At 48.8% G+C, this 17,229-nt stretch overlaps 1 protein-coding gene across 5 annotated transcripts in view; it reads left to right on the plus strand.

The window, feature by feature from the left end:
* Positions 1–17,229, plus strand: part of DOCK4 (dedicator of cytokinesis 4) — a 313,731-nt gene that overhangs the window by 267,981 nt on the left and 28,521 nt on the right. For all 5 annotated transcript variants that reach the window (XM_037155987.2, XM_037155989.2, XM_037155988.2 and 2 more), the window contains 5 exons: positions 1,658–1,753; positions 2,556–2,616; positions 6,367–6,460; positions 15,305–15,453; positions 15,786–15,872. In XM_037155987.2, the coding sequence (XP_037011882.2) occupies positions 1,658–1,753; positions 2,556–2,616; positions 6,367–6,460; positions 15,305–15,453; positions 15,786–15,872 (487 nt within the window). The remainder of the gene's footprint in view (positions 1–1,657; positions 1,754–2,555; positions 2,617–6,366; positions 6,461–15,304; positions 15,454–15,785; positions 15,873–17,229) is intronic.

Genomic DNA, 17,229 nt, shown 5'->3' on the forward strand with positions numbered 1-17,229 from the left:
GGCTTGATGATGGACCCAATGAAAATACCCCACCTGACCCAGCTTAACTAGAGAGACCCCACTCCTCTTGCTGGTAGCCTGGGGTTTGTGTCAGGTGCAAATGGAGGGCGAGCTTTGATATGAAGAACCAGCTTCAAAAGCCCACAAGTGGGGCTCCACCCATGGGTGCTGGGTTCATCGGGGAAGCAGGCCCTCCCTGCAGAGCTCTGCCTCTTTTTGCAAGGAGCTCCGACGTCTTCCGGCATCAGGAGGCTGTGTAAAGGAACCACACTCACACCCCGAAAAGTCTCCATGTATTTTTAGAATGATCGCTTAACTCGAGTTCTTTGTTTTTCAGCCTCTAAAGTACAGCAGGTGTGGGCTGCCACTTGGGGAAGTTTCTGTGGCACCCTGCACTGGTTTGGCAGGCGCATTTCCATTTCAGCTCTTGGTTCAGTACCAAGCTGGCACTTATGCTTGAAAGAGATGCTGTTCCGAGGGGGTTTTGTTTGTATGTTTGTTTTTAAAGAAAACACATTTAAATCAAACCAGGGGACCTTCCCCTGGGCGGATCCGTCAGGGGAAGCTGCATCCTTTCATGCGTTCCCCCCGCCCCCGCCTCCACCCCCAGCTAGAACCCAGTGCGGATAACCCAGAAAGACAGTGTACCTTTTCCCCTTTACTCTCTGTTTTCCCATTGAGCACAGTGTCGAACAACAGGCTGAGGCTGCACTTCTGAGAACTGTTTCCTGGGCTATTTCTGAAACTGAGATGAGGGAGGCACAAGATTTTAGACAGAAGGACGGTCACCCAGTTCAGAGGGACAGGAAAGTGTCTTCGCGTGGCCTTGCCGGTTTCTGACCCCTCTCCCCAGGGCATGTGCGGTCACACAGGCTTTGCCCACCATATGGTTAATTTGCCCGGAAGCAGGGGGAGAGGGAAGCAGACGCTAACTGTCGTGACCACTGTTACTTCGCGTTCACACAGTGCCTCCGTGCCGAGGTGCTGAGATCAGGGGCAGGCAGGAGGCACGTGTGGTTGGGGGCCTGGCATCAGTCTGCGGGGAGCGCCGCACAGAACACCAAAACCCTCTGTGGCTGGTGACGCAGTGAATGAAACTGGGGAGTGAGCGCACAGATAGTACAGTCTGTATCGAGTGGGCAAATGTTCAGTGAGAGAGAAGACACCGAGCGTCACGCCGTCTGTGCGAGGACCTTCCTGTGCCACCGCATCGCAGTGGGATGAGGATGCATTCCACCGAGAGGTAGGAAAACATTTTCCCCGAACACTGCCAGGTGGTCCTCAGAGGTGAACGCACAGGTACCGCCGTGCTCCTTGTCACAACGTGACCTGATGGGGTAAGGTGCCAACCTGCTCCTGCTGGAGAGGAGCCAGGACAAAAACATCTGCGGGCTGCCAGGTGTTTTGAGAATGTGACTATGTGCATGTGTTTCTACTTGATGACTTAGATAATCTGAAAATCCGTTTGCTTTGTCAATGCTTCCGGGATTAGAATTCCACTCTTTGGTCCCTACCCTAGGTAAGACGTTGTTTGCAAATTGTGCTCCTTGTAAGATGTTGCGGTGGTTGCTAAGGCATGTAAGGTACTGAGGAAAGTAAAATGGTTGTCATGGTGACTGATAAAAATAAGTGTTAAAGATGCTTCTCTCTTTTCTAGTCTGCTGAAGAAAATCGAGCGGGAAACATGGAGGGAAAGTGGGGTTTCGTTAATCGCCACTGTGACCCGGCTGATGGAGAGGTTGCTGGATTACAGGTAAGCCGCGTGTCGTAAGCCGCGTGTCGTGGGTTACAGGTGTGCCAGGCTCCGGGGAGGCAGTCTGGGCGCAGTGGCCGCCAGGCACATGGGCTCCTCCTCCACACGCAGTGGGCCGTCGGGCCAGGGAGCCTGGTGCACGGAGATCCTGGGCTTGGAACTCGCCGGTGCAGAGTGTTTATGTGTGTTTTCCCCCTTTCTTTCCATTTCGTGTTGGTCAGCAGTTCTTTCAAAGTCTCGGCGAATGGAGAGGGTTCTCAGATCCCATTATCAAAGGGATTTTTGTTTGTTTTTTGTCTGAACTCACCCGGGCAGGCCAGTAAGTAGATCCATGAATTTTAGGGTGAAGACAGTGGAACAGAGAATTGTACCACCATGGTGCTTTTTACTGCCGTCATTTTTAAAATGTTTAAATGATCTAAACTGTTAGGGCAGTTTGGTCCACTTTGATGCATGGTGTTTTTGTCTCACTCTATGAACCAGGCCCCCACCCCCCTGCTGATGGCCGGGCTTACCCGCCCCTCCTCGCCCACACTGGCAGGCGCACTGTACGACAACACCACTTCTCCCCCTGAGCCCTGGCCTTGCGGACGGGGTGCCTCCCCTTGGAGGTGAACCTCTCTGCAGAAGTGGGTGCTGGGGGGGGGGTCAGCCCCCACCCCACCTGAGATCCTACAGCCTTGGGAAGTTCCTCCAGCTGCTCAGCCTTTATCTGAGCAGCCACTTGCCTCTTATTTCTCTAAAAGTATCCTCTGTGCTCACCCCTAGGCAGGGAGTTCTGACTGTTGCTTTTTGTTTTCAGGGACTGCATGAAAATGGGGGAGGTGGACGGCAAGAAGATTGGCTGCACAGTCAGCCTTCTGGTTAGTAACCCACTGCCCTCCCACCCCCGCCCACAGCCTAACGCTGTTTCTTTGTGTTGTTTTTTTTTTACAGAAATACTGCATTTTGTTTGGTTTCTGTCCACAGTGTGTTTATACCTAGATGTTTCTTAGACAAGTTTACAAGTATGTTTAAAAGAAGCCTGGTGAGCTTCTGGTTGAATTAAATCCCAGAAAATGACCTGCCCTGAGCACTCCCAAATCTCCTAGGGTCCCAGCAGCCCGGTGGACCCCCGGCCATGCTCCCATGGCCGGGCCCTGTCCTCCTGGGGTCTCTGCTGCTCTCTAATAAAGAGCATAGTGTCCCCAGGGAGGACTTTGTACTTTTCTTTTCGACCTTCTTTAATAACTATCAGTGATCTCTTCTTTTGGGACTAAATGAGTTTTCTGTTAAACGCACTAATTTTTACCCTCTAGCTTCCTTGCCCATTAACCCCGCAAGACCACTACTAGTTAAGGTTTGGATTATACCTAGGATGATCATATATATTCTACCACCCAAACAAGATTATTTTTGAGAGTAAAATGAAATATTATGTAAGGCTAACAGGCTAACCCAGAAGTGTCCTGGGGAAACTATATTTATGTTTAAATGTCTCATAACTAATGATTAAACTGAGTGATGCTCTCACCGTGGGGCAGAACAATGATCACACATTTGCACACCCCTTTTTCAGTGTTCAAACATGCAAGTTGGTGCTTTGGTGACTTCCCGTAATCAGATCGGAGAGGCAGGACTATGGGGCTGTTTCCATCTCTAAACTTGTGAGCATCACGCTCTCCTGGTCTCGTTTTGCAGAGTAAAGGGAGGTCTCAGTACTTCATTCCTGCACTGACTGTTCGGCACTCACCGGGCATAGCCCGTTCCGCCCCCACTCTGATTCTGCCTGGTCTACCTCATGGGCTTCGGTTGTGTTGTATTTCGTCAGGTTTTGTTTATTCCCCACACAGCCCCTCTTCATGGCTCAGAGCTCTCACTTCCTTACGACTGGCTGCCTCTGTTTCCCTGACTTATTCTCTCTGCACTGTCTTCATCTCTGAGCACTTGCCTGCATTCTTTCCCATACCCACTGCTTCCTCCTCTTCTCAGATTTAATTGTTACAGCTCCACCTTCAATGTCGGTCTCTAAGAATAGTGAGACCCGGGCATCCGCCCTCGGGCCACACCTTGCCATGCACTTTCTCCCAGAACTTGTCATTGCTCTCAGCAGTAACCTCCTCAGGTCATCAGGCCAAGCTCGCTGGGTCAGCCCATTCCCTTCCCTCTTTGAATGCATTTCTAACCTTGAACTTGACTAAGTTCATTCCCACTTGTAAACCTCCTGTCAGGGTTTTCCCAGGGTCTCCCCCCCGCCCCCCCCCGCCCCAGGCTTTCACTACAGTCCATATCCTGAGCCTGAGCTCCCTGCTTGCATGTTCGGGGAGGAAAGCCCGGTTTTAAGCTTCCGGTCTCTGTCTCCTTACTCCCGCTCTGCCCCAGCTCCAGGCAAAGTCTCATGAGTAACCTCACAGGAAAGCCTGTGCCATTTTCCAAGAGTCTCTTTCTGTTGCCTCCACCTTCTTTCCCAGTGCCTTCTGCGTGGAGGGAAATACATACAGGTTCATTTCCCCAAGTTCATTGCCTCAACTGGAATAACAGAAGGATCATTTCCTCAGATGAAGGAATTAATACTCTGCCCTAAATGTGTTTATTCCCATATCCCTGTAGGAAGGAACAAATACTTAATAAAATCCGTGGCCACAAAAAATTTACCCAGTTAGCTGGCAGTGACCAAGAATAGCTCTTCTAGAAAATGTTGCCACTCGGAAAGCTGTTCTGATTTCCACTAGCACACGAACATGCCTCATTAAAGGAGCAGATATGTAACGCAGAAGCTGATCTTTCTCGCTCCTACCCCGTCTGGCAGTTTCTTGATGTGTTCTCAGAGCAGTGTGGTCCTTCTCCTCAACCACTCACTTCCTCCCAGAGATTCGTCCTCGCTCTGGAAAGATCAGTTCCAGCTCGACTTTGGGGGAGCCTCAGCTTTCTCCGCATCATCAGAGTTAAACTGGAGTCTCAGATTGTTAAAAGTGTGTACACGTGTGTAATCGTGGACACGGCTCATGCAGCGGATGTCGTCATTGGTTTGCTCTTTGTGCCACAAGTTTTCCTGGATACGTGAAATATTCTCACGTGCCGATGAGCGGTCTCCCCCGTACCCGCCCCTCTCAGTCGTTCACTTACCAAGGGATCCCTGACCAGGAAGCTATTAGAGCAAACCATCCTTCAGTAACAAAAAAATCTGCTGCGGCTTGTTAGGTTTGTGTTTACGGTACAGCAGTTCTTGCTAATTAAAATGATCTGGTTATAATGAGAGCTGTGGAGAGCATTGGTTACTTAGCTGTTTAAAGAACGCCAAGATCTATAGAACACAAGAGGAAAAGGGGGAGGGTGATAGTGGAAGTTGGAAAAAATCATTTTTATATTCGACTCCATGTCAGTGTCTCAAGGTTGGAAATGTTCTCGTGTTGAGGAGTAGACACCGAGGAGGAGGTGTCCAGAAAGGACCGGACACACATACTCGGCGTACTAGTATCCAGAGTGCTCAGGCTTCAAGCTCAAGTACAATTTAAGGAGCCTCATTGCCTAGTTCAGTCCATTCCCAAAGCCCTCGCTAGCTAATCAGCTTCCCAAACTTGCAGAGTTCATGGCCTTTCTCCCTTGGAAAAGCCTGTCACTTGTTCAGGTCCTCAGATCCCCCGTCGTTTTCCTCCTCCTTCATACCAACTGGCACAAATCAGAATGACAGCAGCGGGAAGGGTGGGAGCCCCAGGGCGCTGCGCAGGGTTTCCCACCCCGGGCTCCACTCCCAAAAGTACCCACTGGAGTTGCGTGCATCATGTTTTCATTGGAATCCAGCTTCGTACCCATTTTCTCCTCTGTTTACTAAGTTGGGTGAAGGCTGAAGTACTTTCGAATGTGGTGAAGGACTACAGGTGGATGCTGATAATACACCTTTGAATGCCAGGATCCCATGCCCAGGTTAAGTCCAAGTTGAGTTTTGATGACATTAACATGTGTTGGTGAAGTTTGGTAAGATCCAGATACTTTTCTTTATTAATAAATACAATATTTTCAATAAGCCTTCCTCTCTGATAATAATTTAAAACAAAGTATGTTATTAGTCCCTTTATGCTTTGTATGTAAAGTGGAAATATTTAAACTCCAGCACAAGGAGAAAGTCCCAGATGACACGGTGTCAGTGAAGGTCTGCCGTCTCCCTCTTTCACAGGGTTCTTTGGGGGGAACTGCTTGTACATTGTTTCTTATCCATCCTCACTTTTATGTCTTATTTTTCCTCAGTGTAAACATGTCTGAAACTTAACAGAAACTCCTTTGCAATCACTAATTAAATTTGATTAGCAGGATACTCTTTTACATATTTCACTACAGGCTGATTGTCTATAGACAGTTAAACTAACAAAAAGGAAAAGTCACGAAAGAACCATTAATCAGCAGTAGTAGCACCTGTGAAAGTCTCCGGCTCATCCAGCGATCGTTGGGTCCCAGTGAACCCAGACAGTGTTGAGTCAAAAAATGTCCCTGGGCCTCCTGACTTCATGCTTTTGGAGGCATTTGTATGAAAAAAAAAGTTTCATTCCTTTATTATGAAACTTCAGTGGAGTAAAAGGGAGATACTTGCAGCTCTGACTGCTGAGGAACTGTCCACACATGTACTTTCTTTTTTCCAGAACTTCTATAAGACTGAACTGAACAAGGAAGAGATGTACATACGCTACATTCACAAACTCTACGATCTGCACCTCAAAGCTCAGAACTTCACAGGTGACCCTGTCTTCTGGTGCAGGGTGGGAGGGGGCTGGTTCACAGGTGACCCTGTCTTCTGGTGCAGGGTGGGAGGGGGCTGGTTCGCAGGTGACCCTGTCTTCTGGTGCAGGGTGGGAGGGGGCTGGTCGAGGTGACCTTCTGGGGAGGGGGCTGGTTCGCAGGTGACCCTGTCTTCTGTGCAGGGAGGGGGCTGGTTCAGGTGACCCTCTTGCAGAGGGGGCTGTTCCGGACCCTGTTCTTGCAGGGTGGGAGGGGGCTGGTTCACAGGTGACCCTGTCTTCTGGTGCAGGGTGGGAGGGGGCTGGTTCACAGGTGACCCTGTCTTCTGGTGCAGGGCGGGGAGGGGGGCTGGCCTCTGTTGTGTTCACCAGGACACACCCTCTGCTTCCTAGTATTATTAGGGCTGGGGATGCAAGCATTTCTACTTTAGACTGAAATTTGTTTTTTTATGTGATGGATCCGTCTTTTGTTGTTCTCTGTTTCCAACCTTCGTATCAGATTAAGAACCACCTATTTTTAAAAAATTGAAATTTATTTTTAATTGAGTTTGGTTTTTTGCATTTCATTTTTTTTACTATATCTCTTTGCATAGTTTTCTAAAGGTTGCCTGTGGGGTTACAAAATGCATACCTAACTTCTCACAGTCTGCTGAGAGTTCGTATTTAACCAGCTCATGTTGAATTTGGAAACTGCAGCTGTAGAGGGCCTTCTGCCCTCCCTGCTTTGTGTGGTGGCCACCGTGTGTGTGACATTTATGGGCACCGAAGGCCCCATTGGAGAGTGTCATAATTTTTGCTTTCAACAGTCATACCTCTTTTAAAAAGGATAAAAATATTAAGAGAAAATTATAGTTACTTTGATATTATTCACCATTTCTAATGTTCTTTCTTCATTTATGAAGTTCCCAGTTTGGTTACCATGTTCCTTCAACCTAAAAATCTTTTAAAACAGATCTATCAGTGGAGAATTCTTAGTCTGCTTCACTTGAGAACTCCTGAACCCCCCCTTCACCCCGCAGGGTACATTTGCCGGGTACAGAGTTCCGGGTGGACTGGGCTCTTGTTGCAGCGGGAAAGTGCTGTTCCACTCTCTTCTGGCCTCCATGGTTTCTGATGTGAGATCTGTTGTCATTTAAATCGGTCCCCTGTATGTAACCTATACTTTGTTATTTTCAAGATCTTATCTTTGGTTTTCAGCAGTTCGATTATGACTTAAAGGGCATGGTTTCCTTTAAGTTTATCATCTTGGATGTGTGGAACTCCTTGAATCAATAAGTTAATTTCCTTCCCCAACTTTGAGGAGCTTTCAGGGACTGTTTACTCAAATACATTTCTGCACCATGTATCTTTCTCCTCCCTTCCAGGACTCCAGTGAAGTGAGAGTTAGGCCTTTTGATATCATTCTATAAGTTCCTGGGACTCTGTTCATTTATTTTCAATTTCTATTTTTCCCATCGTTCAGATCGGATGATTTCTGTTGATCCATTTTCTAGGCCACCGACTCTTGGTAGTGTCATTGAGCTCTTCAGCCCTTCTGGTGACATGTTCATCTCTGTTTACTGTATTATTCCATTCTAAAATTTTCATTTGGCTTTCATAGCTTTGTTTTCTTTGCAGGAAAAAAAGTGTTTACTTTTAATCCATGGAACATGGTTATAATAGCTGTTTCATATTATTTGTCTATAATTCTCACATCTGAATCATCTTGAAGTTAGCATCTGTTAATTGCCTTTTCCCTTTGAGATTTGTTTGTTTTTCCCGTTTCTTTGACTATCAAATGATTTTGAATTGTATCCCGAACATTTTTTAATATTATCTTATGAGACTCTGGATTTTGTTTATAATCTCCTGGAGAATGTTGACTTTAAAAAAATATATATATTTTATTGATTTTGCGATTACACTTGTCCCATTCCCCCCCTCCATTCCCCTGCACACCCCCTCCCCCACCATTCCCCTCCTTTAGTTCATGTCCATGTGTCACAAGTTCTTTAGCTTCTACATTCCCCCACACTACTCTTGCCCTCCCCCTATTTTCTCCCCACCATCTATGCTGCTTATTCTTTGTACCTTCTCCCCCCTTCTCCTCCTCCCACTCTCCTGTTGCTAACCCTCCATGTGATCTCCATTTCTGTGGCACTGTTCCTGTTCTAGTTGTTTGCTTAGTTTGCTTTTCTTTTTTTTTTTTAATTTTAGCAAACAATCTAGTTTGTTTCAGACCTCATGTCCCGAACCATCTCCTGAAGATCGGGACCCCAGTGTTGGTTTAGTTTTCAAAGCCTTTGCAGTACTGTTCTCGTCTGTTCGGCATGATGTCACCCAGGGGGACTCTGGGGCCTAGACAGAGACCTGTGCCATAGTTATTTCTCTAAACCACTTTTTGTTGAGTCTGGTCCTTCCTACCCATGTGCAGCTGGGGAAGGAGCCTGTGACAGCACCCACAGGATTTCAAAGGCCCTTCCTCCAGCTCCCTCTCCCGTCCATCTCCTTGTGGTCTTCTGTCTTCCCAGGCTCCTTTCCTCATATCTGGCTTGATCAAAGCCGAAATCAAGCCGAGGCTTGATTCTCTCCACACTGGGATGCACCTCGTACGTTTGGTCAACCCGGGGGGCCGAGCTATGACACTGAAGAGCCTGAGGAAGCCTCTGCTGCCATTTATGATTGTCCCCACCATCACCACTGCTTGTTCGCCATTTTGATACTGGGACACAGAGTAGCCTGAGGAGTTGATGTGCTCCACCCCACAGACAGTCCTCTTTGCTGTCTGCTGCCTAGTAGAGCTTTTCTGGGAGAGTTTCCTGTTGTTTCGTGTGCATTTCCAGGAGACGGGGTAGTCTAAGCTGGAAGATATAAGAGGCAAAAATAAAAACAGGCAACTCTCTACTCCGTGGCCATCATAGATTGACTTTCCTACTCTGATTTATTGGGTTGGCCAAAAAGTCCATGTGTTTTCTTTTTCCCCATAAAATAAAAGACACATTTTTCATTTTTTTACCAATAACTTTATTGATTTGGATATTTTGAGTATTTTAGCTATATCCTGCTATTGGTTTCTAGTAGGTAAAGGCCAGGAGGGCTGCTAAATGTCTTCCAATACATAAGACAGCCCCATGGCAAACAATTATTTGGCCAAAATGTCAGTCAGTAGGACCAAGAAATTTTGCAAACCACTTTTGACATGTTCAATCAGTCACAGCATCTTCTCATACGCTGCACAACTCCTTTTTGTTTTTCAATTGCGTTTTTACCTTTCTTGAAATAATAAAGCAAAAGAAGCCAAAAAGGTTACATATCTTCTTCCATCTTCAATATTAAAATGGCATTGCAAAAATGGACCAATTTTGGTAAGCTTTTTTAAAACTCACACTGATATGACAGCTGCTACAAGATAGTCTACTGAAATTGTTTCAGGTGAAGTTAATGACAACTAAGCACTACTAGAGCCATTGTACAAAAAAACCAAATGAACTTTTTGGCCAACCCAGTGTTTCTGGCTCCTTCAGTGGTTGCTTTCTATATTCCATTGAGGGCTTTTTCATTGCAATCACTGGGAAAAATAGGGTGGAATGTGCGTACTACATCTTACCAGAACCCTTTCACGGGCCTGGGGATGACAGATCTTGGTCTTCTGTTACACTCTTCTTCCAGGGGACCCCTGAGTTTGTGGCCACTCCCTTACCTTTCCAAGGGCGTGGGGGGTCCTTTCTGAGATGGCGCCCGTGTCCCCAGCTGCAGTTGGAGGCACATTTACGTGTGCCTCCAGCTGCAGTTCCTCTATGTCCACCAAGAGCATCAGTCTCTGCTCAGTCGGGAGAGCTGAGCCCATCTTGGCTATTCCTGTTCTTCACCTCCCTCAGGTCATCATTCATGAGGGGTTGTTCATGTGGCTTCCTAAAAAAGCTCTCAGAAAAATTTCCTTTCATTGTTCCTACTTCTTGCCTTAAATGAGCCTTTCTCATCTCTCAGCTGGACTGCTTTTTTGCTATCACCAAAATTACTCCCTATAGCAACGCCAACCACCTTCCACCAGCTGGACCAGGCGCCTCATTTTGGAAAGAATGTTTCGGTAGAAGCCAGCCAGGCCCACTTAGATTCACATTGTCTGTAGCCGCTTTCGTGCCACAGTGGCCGAACTGAGTAGTTACAACAGAGACCATATGGTCTGCAAACCCTTATTATTTTCCATCTGGGTTTTAAGAAACTTTTGCCAACCTCGCCTCTCGATATAATTCCATTGCCAATCTATGTCTTCTTACAAAAGAAAGTCCCAGCTCTCTTGTCAAGGCCAGTCGTAACAGAACCAGCCCCTGTCTGTGCAGCCTCGCCCGCCCACTGGCGCGGCCCTGCTCCTTCCCACCCTGCCGGGCCGCCCTTGCGGTCCTCCGTGCGGCTGTGCCTTCCCAGGACAACTCCTCTGCTCTCCCTCACCACCCGCCTCTCACGAGCTGAGCGATGTCTCCCAGTCTTCTTCTGTGGCCACTTTCCACGTTTCAGTCACAGCACCCTCACAGCGTTTTTGTGAACAGTTACATAAGGTCTGGATGCGTGTGTGCCTAGGTAGGTGGGTCGGTGGGTAGACGACAGGAAAACTGCTTTACCTCTAGTTAAAGGGTGAGTTCCTTGAGGACAGAGGCAATTTATACTCCTTAGTCTTCTCAGTTCTTAGAGTAGTGCCTGGCAATGGCGGGGGGGGGGGGTCAAAATAAATGCATTGCTTTTAACTTTAATTTTTTAAATCATTTATGTTATTAAAATTGTCCCAATTGCCCCCCTCCTTTGACCCCAAACCTACTTTTTATATCTGTGGGAAAAAACCTGGCATGCTTGTTTTATTTAAAGTTCATTAAAAATAAAAACAAAAAAAGAAATGAGAGAAGCAACTGAGAACCATCTCTTCCAGTACAACACCACCGTTCTATTTTGGTTCTCCAAAGCAAAGTCCAAATTCACCTCATTGTACTTGGGAAATCTTTGTTCTTTTATTTGTTTGCAGTTTTTATGTTCCCCAAAGTCCTGAGAAATAAGTCCTTTCCCCACATGACATTTTATTCATCTCGCTTCTGTTCTCATTTCTGCGTGTCCTCAGAGGAAGTGAAATGGATGGAGAAAGTCTTCTGTCTTTATAGGATCCTGTCGAAATGCACAGCCCTCTGCAGCCTGTTATGACAGGGTCTTCGTTCCTCATTCCCCTTCAGCCTCCCCCTGTGTTATTACTTCTTCCGTCTAGTGGCGGCCTCACTTTACGGTTCTCCCTGTCATGGAATGGGGTGCCCACCACCCCTGCGCGGTGATGCCTTTTGTTCAAACCGTAAACGCTTTTTAAAAGAGTATCTGTTGGAAATTTTGGATGCGATTCATTTTTCTTTCATACATAATGTCATCTACTACAGATACAGAAAAAACATGCAACATATTACAATAAAACATTTACAACTTGCTAATAAGTTCAAAATCTTTCTCCATCTTCTGCTCCATTGTTCATGCCTCAAAGCTATATGTGTTTTTCAGTTAATGAAAAATTGTATGATTTTTTTTTTTACAAACACTGTTTACCCCAGGTAGCCATCATCATTTTGCCAAATTAAATTCCCACAGAGGTGTGACTTGTCTTCGCAGCTTCCCCATGTCGCCCCCAGTCATCGGTCGGCTTTGCTCTGACGGCACACCTGAGGCTCCTCTTTCCCGCACTTTTCCAGGGGCAACTCACACTTGACCTTTCAGCCATCCCCTGGACCAGCCAGGGCAAGCGTGGTTTGGAAAGCGGTTTGGGCACCAGAAACCCTTCATTGTCATTTTTTTCTCTGCCTTTTTTATTGTGGCAACATGTACATGACAGAAAGTGGACCACCCCGCCCGGTGCTCAGTGGCAGGTCAGCGGCGTGAGGTGCACCCACATTCTCAGACACCGCCATCTGTGGCCGAGCCCATTTGTCTTCCCAGACTGAACCCCATGCCTGTGAAGCCACAACTTCCCCCCACCCCACCTAAGCCCCCAGTCCCTGGAACCACCGTTCTCCCTCCTGTCTCCGTGGACGTGGCCTTAAGTGCTCCCTTGGTCCTTCCCTGGGCAGCTGCAGGCTCCCTCTATGGAAAGGCTGCCCTCGGGCTTCTGAGTTTTTTCCACGTAAAGCGGCCCATCTCCCGGGTGTCTTCTGAGCGCTTGGGTGCTGTTGGGGAGAGGGTGGGGGGCGGAGGGGTGGGGTGGGGGGGGACACAAAAGGAATTTGTTCATTTATTTTACTTTATAGTCAGTATTATTCCGTATTAAGTTTTGGATGTATGGTATAGTGGGTAAATAGTCATATATTTTACAAAGTGTGCCCCCCAATATCCAGTCCCCACCGGGCCCCATTTATAGTTACTACAATGTTGTTGACCGTATTCCCTGTGCTGTACTTCACGTCCCCATGACTGTTCTGTAGCTACCAGTCTGTACTTCTCATCCTTTCACCTTTTTGACCTAATTCCCCACCCACCTCCCCTCTGTCAACTGTGAGTCTGTGCCTGCTTTGTATATGCATTTATGTTGTTCTTTAGATTCCACTTATAAGTCAGATCATGTGGTACTTTCTCTGTTTGACTTATTTCACTTAGCATCACACCCTCTAGATCCATCCATGCTGTCACGAATGGTAAGATGTCATTCTTTTTCATGGCCAAGTAATATTCCATTGAAAAGATATACCACAATTTTTTATCCATTTGTCTATCATTGGGCTCTTAAGTTGCTTCTATATCTTGGCTATTGCAAACAATGTTGCAGTGAACATAGTGTGGAGGTTCATAAAAAGTAAATTAAAACCGGAACTGCCTTACAACCCAGCAGTCCCACTTCTGGGTATAGATCCGAAGAGGCCCGAGACACTGATTTGAAAGAGCAGGTGCACAAGACATTTGCAAGATCACGGTGGTGTGACTTCTAAGCTGCTTCATTAAAAGAAGGTGGGAGCCTTTCACAGTCCAGGGCTGCAGATGTGAGGGCTTGTGGACGCATCCACATGGTGTGTGAGGGGGCCCACGGTGGGAGCAGAGTATGGCTGGAGCCACAGAGGCACGTGTGGGCTTTTCTTGAATGCTTGGCATTATTAGGAGGGTAGGTGGGGAACTGAAGACCAGGGGGCCAACTCAGGAGGCCACCGACACTGGGAGGCTGTGGAGACGAGCACGGACCCTGCGGACTGGTCACCAGCCCCACTCTGCCCAGGCCAGAGCGTCTTCCCCACCATCCCCCACATTGTGGCCTGTCAGCCGTGCTCTGCATCCACCGGTCAACCAGCACACTCCAGTGGACTCTCTGTCCACCTGAAGGATGAGCCAGTGCCCATGTGACAGAAGGCACCTCTGTTCCCAGCTGCCTCTGGATGAGGGCACGTTGGCTTCATTCATTAGAGCTGCTGATGGGGTCCAGGGGCTTCACTGTGGGGCTGTAGGCTTCTTAGACGAGGCAGCGGTGGCTCCTCCTTACCTGTTCTCTGTGGAGGGACAGTGGGAAATGGGAGTGGGGCAGTCAGTGGGACCAGGTTGTAGTCAGCCTTCTCCATCCCTTTAGGAAGCCTGAATTTATTTGTTTGGCTGCTGAGCCTCATGGGCTCTTTTTAATCGTGGGTGGGGGGGTGCAGAAACAGTCATTCACCTTGAAAGGTCATCCTGGTAACTGTGCAGACCGACGGAGCGGGGATGAACTGCTGGTGGGCTGTGAACGCTTCACCACGTCCCAGGAGCCAGGAGATTGGGCTTGCCACAGGCAATTAAAGACAAAGAAGGCCCGGGTCTGTAAGTCCAGGGCTGCAAGGGAGACGTGAAAGGGAGAGACACTGGGGGCGGTAGTTCCATGGATTAATAACACAATTTGCTAAATTGTATTCATTGAAATACAATTTAGCAAATGAGTTGGCCGATACAGTGTTAGAGGGGACCGATGTGACAGTCCGCCATCAGTGACGATGAACTCTGGGCCTTCTTCTTGAACTGCCAGGCTGCAGTGATGACTCAGTGACAGAAGAGGCTGCCGATTGGCACGTGCTAAGCATGCTCCCTGTCTGCCAATCATGCTTAAGCGCACAGGTCACTGTTTCCACACGTGTGTACAGAAAATCACACCTTCACCTGTTTCCCCAAGAAATTCCAGCCACACCAGACACGTGACAGCTTCAGGCACTATCACTGAGGATGTGTGGCACAGCCAGGGTGTGGCGTCACTCAGCCCACAATGGATTGTTTACACACACACACACACACACACACACGCCTCACCAAACACGTCTGTGCTTTCTAACTCCGCATTCATCCCTAGAGTTTTTTTGGTTTCTCCTGTGCTCTCCGGCCTCTTGGCCCCTCCTGCACCCTGACCCCCCCCCCCGCCAACACCATCCCCCAGTCTCACAGCCCTTGACCATCCAGGAGAATTTAGCTACCACTTTTGCTTTCCTACATGTGCCCTTGGGAACATGCTTGTTGTCCCACCTTGAGGCGCTCACCGTGAACTTCCCCTGCAGACGGAGGTGCATCTCCCTGAACACAGGTCCCTCGACATGTTTATGATGACATTTGCATATGGGACTTGTTAAAAAAAAAAGGAAGAATAGAAGGAGAGACAGGGAGAGAATGAAAGAAAGGAAAACAAGGGGCCAAATGATTAGATGCAAACCCCTGATGGTCCCCTCTCCCTGGGAAGTCACTGTCCGTTCTTCTGCAGTTGCCTGCATCCTGGGCATCCTTCCGCAGTCGCCCGGGTGCAGAAAAGTGTCCTCTGCTGGTTGTCAGGAAGCAGCCGCGCTGCAGGGGCGGCCAGGTGGGGCCCCGTGCGAGGCCCCATGTGACCGTGGCTCCCCTTGACTTGCAGAGGCAGCCTACACCCTGTTGCTGTATGACGAGCTGCTGGAGTGGTCGGACCGGCCCCTGCGGGAGTTCCTCAGCTACCCCATGCAGACTGAGTGGCAGCGCAAGGAGCAGCTGCACCTGGCCGTCATCCAGAACTTCGACAGGGGCAAGGTGAGCGCCGCCGAAGCCCCGCCCCAGCAGGGCCTGCAGATACTGATGTGCATTCGAAACACCCAAGCGGCCATCAACATGCAGATTCCACGGCCCACCCTAGACATTCTGATCGAGGGGGTCTGCAGGGGGCAGGGATCGGCATTTCCAACTTCCTACTGTCCACGTTGGTTCCATGCTGTCTTCATGCTCGGCGTGGCGGGGGTCCTCGTAAAGGCAGGTTGTGGGGGTGAATACAGGAGTCCCGTGACCGGACTGCAGCCCCGTCTGACCTCAGGGTGGGCGTGCGGAACGTGGGGGCGTCGTTAACTCGTGTTCCTCGTGGCCCGCAGTGCTGGGAGAACGGCATCATCCTCTGCCGGAAGATGGCGGAGCAGTACGAGAGCTTCTACGACTACAGAAACCTGAGCAAGATGAGGGTAAGGCGCCTGCAGCCTGCTACTGCTGCGGCACCCGGGCCTGGGAGCATCCCAGTAGGAAATGAGCACTGCGGGCCTCTGCGCGGGTCCTGTAGGGGGAGCTCTGTGACCAGGAGCCCCTCCTGGGAGCCTGCCTGGCTGTCACTCCGAAAAGTAACAAATTGCTCTGCATGGCGCCTTTGATGAGGATGCAGAAAGTGAGCCAGCCCTTCATGTGGGCTGGCGGTTTTCAACCTTGTTCATCTCACGGCACACGGGGATGCATTATTAAAACTCCCTGGCTCACCAAAAATATATCTTTTGCCTATCTGGCCCCAAAAATAAAAGGTACAATGTTGATCCATTCACACCAGACGGCTATTGCTGTATTGGCTGTTGTTGCTTTTTTACTTGACAGTCTAAGGGAAACGCGGTCAGTGCCCCTGACTGAATGGTCAGGTCTTGTGTGTTTTAAACATTCTTGTAGCCACCGGCTAGAAATCGCTGGTGTAGGTTGAAAACCCCATCAAAAATACACAGTCGAAGCCAGCATTGATACTTTTGCTTTGTGGAGGAAAATCCCCACAGTGCTGGAACGGCTTCCCACTTGGACACACATCTGTGTAACCATATATTATTCTTCGTGCTATAGTCTGAGCAGCAAAATAGTAGAAATGGCTAGCAGACCCATTTTTAAATGTTCGGGGGCTCAGTTCTGCAGGCACCGCCTGTCTTTAGCTTCAGAAATGGGTTTGTGTTGGCTGATCTGAAACCAGGGCCCGCCCAAGAGCGCCAGCTTCATGTCCTGTGTCGGTGACGCCGGCCACCTACTCCCCTTCTCTCGGGCTCTCTGAGTCCATGCTGTTTAGAATCGTGAACGTTTGTTATCATGTCCTGAAGTTCTTCCACATTTCTAAAACAGGATCACCATCGTTCACCTATAAAGAAAAGAGGCGCTGATGTTGCCTTGTGATTCTGCAGTAGCAGTTGGGGAGATGCTATCCCAACCTGTAACAGCCTCCATCACCCCCGTCCCCTCCCACTGTAACTCATTCAGCTGGCGGGAGCGGGCCCAGTTCACTGGCAGTACTTCCTGTCAGTGGGACGTTGATCTCTCTCCCAACCTGGGAGCCCGCAAGAACACGCCCTGCTGAAACTCCTGTCAGTCACGCTGGCTCCCTCCCGCAGGCCCTTCGATTTCACATGAAACTGTCTCTTGCTGCCTTGGCATCCAGGCCTTGTGAGAGGGGGAGGCTACAGTGCTTCCTGGGAGAGCCTGTGGGTGCTATTGTCACTGAGATTTTTACGGCGTTGGGGCATCTCACTTCAGGCCAACTGCTCTTGCAGGTGCTCTGCCTGGGGGTGGGGGAGGGGGCAG

The sequence above is a fragment of the Artibeus jamaicensis genome, unplaced genomic scaffold (assembly GCF_021234435.1).
Source record: "Artibeus jamaicensis isolate MK-2021 breed Jamaican fruit bat unplaced genomic scaffold, CSHL_Jam_final contig_1016, whole genome shotgun sequence".
In the NCBI taxonomy this organism is placed as follows: Eukaryota; Metazoa; Chordata; class Mammalia; order Chiroptera; family Phyllostomidae; genus Artibeus; species Artibeus jamaicensis.